The 10,897-nt window shown below is 40.4% G+C and overlaps 1 protein-coding gene across 1 annotated transcript; it reads left to right on the top strand.

The window, feature by feature from the left end:
• The first annotated feature begins 700 nt into the window (after positions 1-700).
• Positions 701-3,506, top strand: LOC109147347 (fe(2+) transport protein 1-like). Its single transcript, XM_019295010.1, has 3 exons — positions 701-1,339; positions 2,523-2,672; positions 3,007-3,506. Exons 1-3 carry the CDS (start codon positions 701-703, stop codon positions 3,310-3,312), a joined length of 1,095 nt encoding a protein of 364 aa, XP_019150555.1. The 3' UTR covers positions 3,313-3,506.
• Positions 3,507-10,897: the final 7,391 nt, after the last annotated feature.

Here is a 10,897-nt window from a genome sequence, read left to right on the forward strand (position 1 = left end):
TTAGCTTCACTAGCGCCCTATTATTATTTTTTTTTTTTGTTATTGATGTTCTATTCATGAAAAATCAAGTTTATTGTTAGTAAATTGATAAAAATCATAGCCATTTAATTTTTTAATGAATAAATCAATGATTGAAATTTACACCAAATTTGGCACTTTATGATTAAGGCTAAAACGTGAAAATTTCAAAATTAGGTGTCAAATCTAATTATTTTGAAGGTATTAAATGTAATAGAATATATATGAATTAAATTATCAACCAATTAAAGTGGAATTAGCCATAACACTAAATAATGTTTTTTTTCTTAAAAAATAAAAACCCTAATGCCCAATCTACCAATTGTCACAAATTTACCCACTCATCATGGATATACTTTTTTAATTTGAAAGAAAAAAAAATAGTTGCAATACAAACGAATATAAAAATTGAAGTATGCCAATTCATGCCACTTCTTCCCATCTCCCAAGTCCAATTTGACTTGTACTTGATCAGCGTTCCTTTGTACCTTTGTACGTAGAGTACCAAAACATATACATATATAAAAATAAATTAAAATTGAATCATACATATAAATAGATCAATGAATCCAATCTAGATGGACATAAACAATCACACAATCTCAGAAAAATAATAAAACCCCACTACTGCTACTACAAAGTAGTCACATTTAGCTTAGCCGAATAAAATTAAGCTAAGTAAATGGAGAACAGTAGAAGATCGTCGCTAAAGCTCTTGTTCTTCGTCACCATCTTCATCCTTCTCACCCCTCAAGCCCTATCGGAATCCGACGAATGCGCGGCGGAGGCGAACAACTCATGCAACAACAAGACGAAAGCGCTGAAGCTGAAAATCATAGCCATTGTGTCGATTCTGATCACGAGCATGATCGGAGTTTGCCTGCCGCTGGTGACCAAGTCGGTGCCGGCTCTCAGCCCTGACCGGAGCCTTTTCGTGATCGTGAAGGCGTTCGCGTCGGGGATCATCCTCGCCACCGGCTTCATGCACGTGCTCCCCGACTCCTTCGATATGTTGTCCTCCGCCTGCTTGAAGGATAACCCGTGGCACAAGTTTCCGTTCACTGGATTCGTCGCAATGCTGTCGGCTATTGTGACGCTGGCTATTGACTCAATGGCGACTAGTTTCTACGCCAAGAAGCATAGCGCCGGAGCCGGCGGCCATGTTGTGCCAGAAGGGGATCGTGAGATGGGAGTAGTGGCAGTAAGCGGCGGCGAGAATAATAATTTTCAGTTTCACGGCCACCACCATGGATCTGTCGCCTTCGGTAAAGACGATGGAGATGATGGATCTATGCTTCTACGCAAGCGCGTGATTGCCATGGTTAGTTTAAATAACTTTTTTAATTTTTTTTTTTTAGGATAAAACAACAAAGCACATTAATTACCACATAATAAGTCCTAGTAAGCATGTGCTAGCTAGATATGGAAAGGAGACTACTTTTCATTTGAACTCATATGCTATTGTGGTAAGCCATTAAATTATTTGTGATTTAAATCTTTCAAAATGCTCAGTTATGTTAGAGTGTGAAGAGTTCTTAGGGTGGAGATTTAACCTTTTTACGGGAGAGACTACTTTTCATTGTATATTTTGTTCAATTGCAAAAAAAAAAATACTCCATCCATCCCATTTTTGTGTCGAGTTCGGTTAATGAGGCTTCTGATCTGTTTGCATTATATTTTGTGACCTTAGACATAATCATATATTTTATTTATTTATTTATTTATTAGGAAGATGAAAATATGACAACTGCTATGTCAACTACAAATAAATTATATAATTACTCCATATATATTTAATCTGCATTGAAAGTCATCCACTTATATTATAATGGGAATGCATTCATTCTTTTCAAAAGGGTGAACCCCACCCTGACAAAGCATCTGAGAGGACCTTTGTTTATTGCGCACTTTGAGAGGTTGTTCCTACACTGTGCCGCTGGTGAGACTCAATCCCTAGTCATTCTTTCCAACTTTCACCTCTATGACCAATTGAGCTACCCGGCCATGCGGGTTACATGGAATAATGCATTCATGTAAGATTGTATTCTTGTCTCATTTAATAAAAAAATTGCAACATATTTCAATAAGAACACATTTTTTGGGTGAGAGAAATCCATAGTTACTACTTGAGAGTGTGTAATGGCTAAACCCCACCTTATGATCTTAGCCGGCAAATGATCACAAGTAGACTAATAGGCTGCTCTCGTTGACACAATCCCAACATATTTAACCAATTAATTTATAATATATACCATTTTTAAATAAAAACGTACAAAAACTAACTACCGTACCGGTCTTATGTCAATATTCACTATGTTAATAAATTGATTATTGACTTTAGAATAGATGCTATTTTTTTACACATCGTATGTACTAACTTCAAATGAGTAAGTAATTAAATTTTTTTTAATTAATAAATTTGTTAAGACTTACATACGGTGCGTGAATTAAGTGAATAAAATTTAGGAAAAATAAAAGAATTAATTATGAATGCATGCCCGCAGGTGCTAGAGCTTGGAATCATTGTTCATTCAGTAGTGATAGGGCTTGGGCTTGGAGCATCAAACAACACTTGCACCATTAAAGGACTTGTGGCTGCCCTTTGCTTCCATCAAATGTTTGAAGGAATGGGTCTTGGAGGCTGCATCCTGCAGGTATATCATTATAATTTAATAAAAACAAATATATATAGGCCCTGCTGTTAACTGATAGCTGTTAGTTGCTAGCTGATTGGGTTAGCTGTTAGCTGCTAGCTGATTGCATTAACTAGAGCGTATAACTAGTTGATAACATTAGCTGATTGTAGAAATGTGTTTTGTAAATTAGTTGTTAGCTGATAGCTATTTGGTATAATTTTTTTTTCTCAAAAAGCTAATAGTGGTCAAATAAGCCAAAATTGACTTTTAGATTAATTATTTTACCAAACACGGCCATAATAAATATTTCCATCCAGAAAAAGATGAAGAATTGAAATTAAATTTGTTGCAGGCTGAGTACAAATTGGTGAAGAAGGTGGTGATGGCATTTTTCTTCTCAGTGACAACTCCTTTTGGAATTGCACTTGGCATAGCACTGTCAAGCACATACAGAGAAAACAGCCCACGCGCTCTCATCACCGTGGGGCTGCTCAATGCTTCATCCGCTGGGCTTCTCATCTACATGGCTTTAGTGGATCTTCTTGCTGCAGATTTCATGGGCCCAAAGATGCAGGGAAGCATCAAGTTGCAGTTCAAATCTCTTGCTGCTGTACTTTTGGGTGCTGGCGGGATGTCTCTCATGGCAAAGTGGGCTTAATTCATAATATATAATTAATTAATGTTACGTTGTCTGATCTGCATAAGTGAAATAAAGTGATGGTTAGCTAGTTTTGTTACAAATTAAAGTATGTAGCTTCCTTCACATTATATGTTCTACTTCCAATTTTCAATCATCAACATGTATGGTGCTTCTGCCATCAATGATCAATGTGATTTGTTTCTATTGTTATACTTGAAGACCTCCCATATGCGAGAGGTTACTACATGCCATCTGAGCACAAGGTGCTTGGCTTCAAGGAGTTTATATTTATTTGTATTTATTTGCTTAACTTTCCTCTATTTGTATTTAGCTATAAATACATGTGTATTTACCATGAGTAAAATGCAAGTATTTATCTCTTATATGGTTGTTAACACAGATAAATTATTCAAGTGTAACTGGAATTTTGGTACAAGGTAAACAATGTATAATTGTGTAATATGGGTACAATAATAATCTCTGAAGAAATTCTCTGATTCTTTTCTTGATTTAAACACTTCGGGAAAATTTGATCGTTTGCTTGAAATTTACTTGAAGATCAAACACGTCCCCACAAACAAATTTGGCTCGATTACAACGAACTTGGTATTTGAAATACTTGCACTTGATTACTCGAGTTTGAAATACTCGAGATTACTTGAAATGTTTGAACATGAGTACTTGAAATACTTGAACTTAAAGAACATTGAAATACTTGAAAGACTTTGCAACGAAGAAATTTGGCTAGATGTAACGAACTCAACACTTGAAATGCTTGAGTTTTAAACAGTCGAGCTTGAAATACTTGAAACTCAAGATCGCTAATAAAAATGCTTGAATCGGAGTACTTAGACTTGAAATACTTGAAATAATTGAAGTTTGAACACTTCAATTACTTAATGAGACATCTATTTATACTTTATAGCATGAGAAACACTATCCACCCCACATTTGAAATTCAAATTCAAAGGAATTTGAATTATGAAGTCAAATGCATTCAAACTTCCAAATTGTCTAAAATATTAAATATTTTTGGTTAAACTATTATTTCTTTATATAAAATTAATTGTGAATCATGGGCTAAACATGTAATATTGGGCCATAAAAAATATGTAATTAATAGCCCAACAACATTTTGTAACTTGATCGGCCCAATCATTTAGAGTGGGCAAATTATCGCAAATTATGCTGTGACGACGTCGTTTTGACTAAAAATGCGCGTCCCACTTAAAAAAAAAAATCAAGTTCGATTCCCGGCAATAGCATTTTTTTGTGCATAATTTGAAGTATATATCCACAAATTCATAACTATATATCCACAAATTTATAACTATATATCCACAGTGAATGAATAACACAAAATTCAGAATGAATGAACTAAATATCCACAATGAATGAACTGAATATCCACAATGAATGAACTAAAAATCCACAATGAATGAACAACATAATGCTGTTGAGGGGAATCGAACCTGGTTTTTTTTTTTTTTTTAAATGGGACGCGCGTTTTTAGTCAAAACGATGTCGTTTTGCATGGTGCACACAGTTGTACAGCATAACTATTGGCAAATTATATCGTGCACCGCGGTGCATAATCGATTATGCACTGTGTATTAAAACGATGTCGTTAAGAAACGGCATTTGTTTCCACCGTTCCGCCCCCTTCCCAAAAAGTAACTCTGTTATTCAGTTTCATTTTGTATACACTGCAGTTTCAGTTCAACACAACTACAGTTTCATTTCGGTATAACTACAGTTTCATTCGATATTTATAGACTCAAATATGTGAAAATGTTAATTAATTTTATTTTATACACACTATAATTTTATTAAAACACAACTACATGATCATTTTGATATAATTACAACTTTATTGTATAATATATACTCAAATATGTGAAATTTTATTTTCAAAACTTTATTAAGCAAAGGAATTAAAATGTCTTACAACTGATGGTCCAAAAGTGACCATAACACATACACAGCCCTTGAGATTGGGCTTATACTAATATAAAGAAACTAAAATAAAGAATGGACCCAAGCCCTAACAGGCCAGGCCTAAAGAATAAAATAATAGACCCAAGCACATCTAATAGGCCAGATCAAAGGAATAATAAATGAATAAAAATAAATAAATAAAAAGGAGTGCTGAAATGGAGGCGCAGAATCCCCTATCGGCGTCGCACCAATTTTCGCAAGAACCAGCAGCATAACGGCTGTTTCTAGGAGAATAGATGCACTTGCGTGCCACCATGTACTAGTGCGCCACCATGCCGCACCACTACAAAGTTGCAATGCCACGGCTCTGCACCACAATCCATCGATGCAACAGCGCCAACACGGCCGCAACTCTTCACGCCCACGTCTCGTCAAACTAAATCTATTGGCTGGCCAAAACCTCCAGGAATGCTAGCCCATTTTGTAAGATATCCGGCAGCATAACGGCTGCTGCAGGGCTATCTCACAAGGGCAGAAATACACAACAACAGCTGCCCAACTATCAACACAAGGCAAACAAATCACAAAGGAGGCATGCAGGCCCAAAAAACACAGGGGGGCCAGCCAATATCATCAGTCCACCCAAGCAGCACCAATATCGTAAGTAACCAGAACCCTAACGGGATTAGCTACTATGGGCCAGCAGCAAGCCTGGACAAATTGCCAACGGATTTGATAAACCCCTACCCGGCCACCGTTCAGCCCGGGCTAGGATGCAATTTCTTACCGCTTGCACCAACGTTGAGGCGTGGTCTGTTTAAAGAAACCCACAAGGGCAAAACCAAACAAGCTTAAGACCAGCAATACCTCATAAGCCAAGGAAAGTCCTGCGAAATGAAAACGTGACAGAACAAGCAACGCCACATTTCCTAAACCAAAACAGCTCATAATCATGTTTCAATAGGTAGTGTATAAGGAAATAACAGGCAGACACGAACAACAAGGCAACCCCCATCATATATGACCCGTCCCACCCGAAGCCCAGAATGGACTCAGCTACTATTGGCCAGCAGCAAGCCTGACTAGGTCAACGGATTTGATAAATCCTAACCGGCCACCGTTCAGTCCGGACTAGGGTGCCTCTTGTACCGCTGACACCTGCGTTGTTGAGGCTAGTCCTGACAAACGCCAAGACATCATTGCCTCCAAGCAGAGTACTTTTCCTTCTCTCTCTTCTTTTCTTTTGTTTTCTTTAATTTTCCTTTTCTTTCCTCCCATCTTTTGTAATTCATTCATTTTTTTTTCCTTTTTCTTTCCTTTTCATTTTTCTCATTCTCTCTCTCTCTCTCTCTCTCTCTCTCTCTCTCTCTCCCCCCCCCCCCCTTTTTTTTTTTTTCAATTCTGATTCATATTTCAACAAAACATAATACATCAAGAAAACCAGAGCCTCAGTTCAAGGTGGGTCATAATCCTAAAAAAATACTGAGGGGACATCATCATGAACAAGCAAAACACGCACCCTCGGTGGTAAGTCAAACAAATTAAGAAAAATAAACTCCCTATCCTTATCCCCAACCCAATCTGCCAATGCAGCCACATGGAGATTACCCTGCGGCAAACATTGAAGAACAGAAACTGATGCACAGGAGCAAAGAAACCGGAGTCGTGACACTTCAGAGTCAAAAACCCATGGACTAGGAGTGGAGGGGTCAACATAGCCCTTAAGCTCAGGCAATACAGACTCTAGGATCAGGGACCTAAAAACCCCGGCTAAACACCATTCAAGACAGCGGTGCATAACATGAACAAAATCCCAAAACCCGTCGACTGCTAAAATGGCCAGGCCGTAGCAAAAATCACCCCCCGGTTATGTACCAAGACAGCAGTCCCACCCATCGACTCCGATATGAGAGATTGAGCTTTATAGAACCATCCGGAGGGGGATCCCATCTAATAGCACGAACCACACATCGCGGGACAGTGGAATCTATATAGGACAGAATGACAGACCAGTTTGGTAGTAGAATGTGTTCCCGCGGCCATCGCCTAAAGAGACAATCTGCCACCCCTTTGGCAACGTCATACACCACTCGAGGCACACTCGGTGGTCCTTTGCCATGCAAGCATGCATTCCTGTGTTTCCATAACTCCCAAAGGATGAGATAAGGCAACCTGCAAACAACAAAAGCAACAAGACGATTATGTGAAACCACGTGCTTCCACCTAGTCAACATCGTCCGTAGACCCCGATGACTGAATCGCAAGCCGAGTGATCCCATACAGCCCTGGCAGTGTCCCCCGCATAAAAGATGTGATCAATTGTCTCCCTAGCAGGGTTACTGCAGCACCAGCATCTGGAAACAATAAGGTGCCCAAATCTAGCTATGGCATCATTAGTGGGAAAACGGCCCCGTAATACACGCCAAACGAGAAAGAACACCTTAAAGGGCAGGTGCTTATGCCAACATGTCCTCAAAAGAGGATCAGAATTCACCGGTTTAGGTCTTAATAATGATTTTGCAGAAGAGAAAGAAAACAAATCGTCTGTAGCTACCCGCCAAATAGGAATGTCAGCCACTCTTTGATCCAACCGGAACATGTCAGCCTCCAACCCAGCCGGCAGAAGGTCATCATAGGCCAACAAGTCCAATTCCTCGTCCTAGATGAAGTCAGACAGCAAATCACCAGAGTTCTCAACCCCCGGGAAGGGGTAAAGTCGCTCTAGTGGGCCAAGTCCAGACCAGTTATCCCACCAAAGGTTAACATCGCCGTGAGTCAGGCGCCATCCCAAGACTGCCTCCACCTCATTCCTGACGCTGAGCATCCGCTTCCAAGTGTGTGAGTTGGAACTTCACATTGATTTTGCCACCGGGTGAACTCGGCGGCAGTACTTAGCAGTTATGAAACTTCCCCACAGTGAATACACCTTGTGAAAATTTGACCAAAGCTTTGCACTCGATGCACGTACCATTAAGTCCAGGTCAAGGAACCCCACACCACCTTCTTTTTTAGGGAGGGAGAGCGTTTTCCATGACGCCCAATTGTAACGTGCACCTCCCGACTGCCGCCAAAAGAAGCTCGCGAAACACCGCTCAAGATCACGGATAACCTGTTTAGCAGGAGCACAAGCTGCAAAGAGATGTAAAGGTATAGCCTGCAAAACAGAAATAACAAGAACCGCTTCCCCCCCCCCCCCCCCCCCCCTTGGATAGCAACCGACGTTGCCACCCAAGGCATTTGGCCTTAACCTTGTCCACCACCAGATGAAAAATAGACACACTTCTTCCTCCCCACATACATAGGACACCCAAGATGAGTGAAAGGGAATGACCTATGAATGCATCTAGTGATATCCCCAATCCTACGAATAACCCGACCCGAAGTGTCAGGATGTATATAAAAAGCACTCTTAGGGAAACTGACCATTTGGCCAGAAATCTCCTCATAATCTTTTAAAGCGCGTATGACTTTGCAGATTGCCCCTTGCCTCCCAGTACTAAAAATAATAACATCGTCAGTGTAAGCTAAGTGATGAATATGAGGGGTACCAGTAGGTTGAGAGAACCTAGGGACCCCCTCGTCCAGTTGGACTCGAGCAAGGTACATAGAAAGGATCTCTGTAACAATGATAAAAAGACTAGGAGACAGTGGGTCTCCTTGCCTCAACCCACGGGACGAGGTAAAGAAACCCGCTTTGACCCCATTGACAATGACAGAGTACCACACATTTGAGACCGCACGATAGACCAAGTCAATCCAGACTTCAGAAAAACCCATCCTACGCGTCACAAAACAAAGAAAAACCAGGAAACTCGATCATAGGCCTTAGCTATGTCTAGTTTCAGCACTACATCCTGATTCCCTAGTGTTATACCATGGCACATTTCAGAGGCAAGCAAAATATTATCAGTGATTGACCGCCCCGAGACGAAACCACTTTGGTGAGGAGACAACAATCTCGGGAGAACAGAAGCCAACCTTACTACCATTAACTTAGTGACAATTTTACTACTAAAGTTGCACAAGCTAATGGGCCTATAATCAGCAAATGTCTCCGGGCTGGCTTTTTTGGGCAATAACACAATGGAGGTGTGAGTAATAAACCTGGTGAACTCCCTACCAAGGAAGTAACTCCTGACCATATTAACCACATCCCCCTTAACAATCTCCCAACAAGATTTATAGAATGCCCTAGAAAACCCGTCAGGGCCCGCGCACTAACAGAATTCATGGTAAACACAACGTTTTTAATCTCATCTTCCTCAGGGATAGCAATAAGCATAGCATTATCATTATCAGTAACCAGACGCGGCACACAATCAAGTTTAGACAAATCAAAAGTACCTGCCTCCGCAGTGAATAAACCTTCAAAAAAGGAAATAGCATTTTGTGTTATCCCCTGTCTATCCTCAATCCATTGTCTTGTGTCATCTTTTACCTTATGAATATAGAGTTTCCTCCTTCGTTCTTTTACCATCGAGTGAAAGAACTTGGAGTTCCTATCACCCTCCTGAACGTCCACCATGTGAGCCTTTTGCTGCCAGTACTCTTCCTCAATGGAAACCTGTCTTTGCAAGAGGGCTACGCTCTCCTTATAATCAATGATTGCCCTATCATCATCAGGATTCTGTTGCAACACCTCTTCTAGTACCTGTACCTTATCTTCCAATTCCTGCAACTTTTAGAGAAAATATTACCAAAGGTTTCCCTACTCCAAGGAGCAAGGGCCTTTTTTATCCTAGAAAGCTTAGTAGCCAAGACATACGTTGGGGCGCCCTCAATAGGAACCTCCCAACATTCTCTAACCACCCGCTGAAAATCCTCGTGTTTGGTTCTCACATTAAGAAAAATAAAATGTTTTGGAACGGGCTGAGCAGTTATAACTTCAAAAGTAACAAGTAACGGACAGTGATCAGACGTGGTCCTAGACAAATTCAAAATGAATGTCCTGAATATCGAGTCCCACACCGAGGTGTATAGAAACCGATCCAAGCGCATCCAAATAGCAGCGTTCTTACGCCTCCCATTCCACCAAGTGTAAGGGTAGCCGTAGGCAGAAGAGTCAATCAGATCGCACGTACTGACACACTCTCAAAAATCAGTAGTCTTCCTATGGGGATAAGGGAGACCCCCTTTTTCTCGTCCACATTTAGCAAACAGTTAAAATCACCCACCACAGAACCAGGGAACGCCCGAAGGGATCCTATTTGAGACTGCGAGTAACTCATCCCATAAAGGAACCCTTAGGCAGTCCCTAGTTTTAGCATACACAAAGGAAAACCAGAAAATAGAAGGAATAGTAGCATGACCACATGAGACAGATACATATTGATCTGATTCAGATTCAAAATTCAAAACCAGGTCAGAGTTCCAAAAAAGCCACAATTTATCATTAACCCCTGCAAAAGCAAAGTCAAATCCAAGCCGCAGCCTAAAGGTATCCAATCTATCAGAACCACAAAACGGCTCAAGGAGGAATAAAATAAAAGGCTTATGTTTTCTGAGCAACAAGTGCAATCTCTGAAAAGAGCCCCGTGAGGCAATATCCCACACGTTCCAAACTAGGAATCGCATCATCAAAAGGAGGGGGATTGAGAAGAGATAGGCGTGCCAAAGGCCGCACTACTCCGTTCCTGCTATGCCTGAGATGTAGTGTACTTACCAC

The sequence above is a fragment of the Ipomoea nil genome, unplaced genomic scaffold, assembly GCF_001879475.1.
Source record: "Ipomoea nil cultivar Tokyo-kokei standard unplaced genomic scaffold, Asagao_1.1 scaffold1993, whole genome shotgun sequence".
Lineage (NCBI taxonomy): Eukaryota > Viridiplantae > Streptophyta > Magnoliopsida > Solanales > Convolvulaceae > Ipomoea > Ipomoea nil.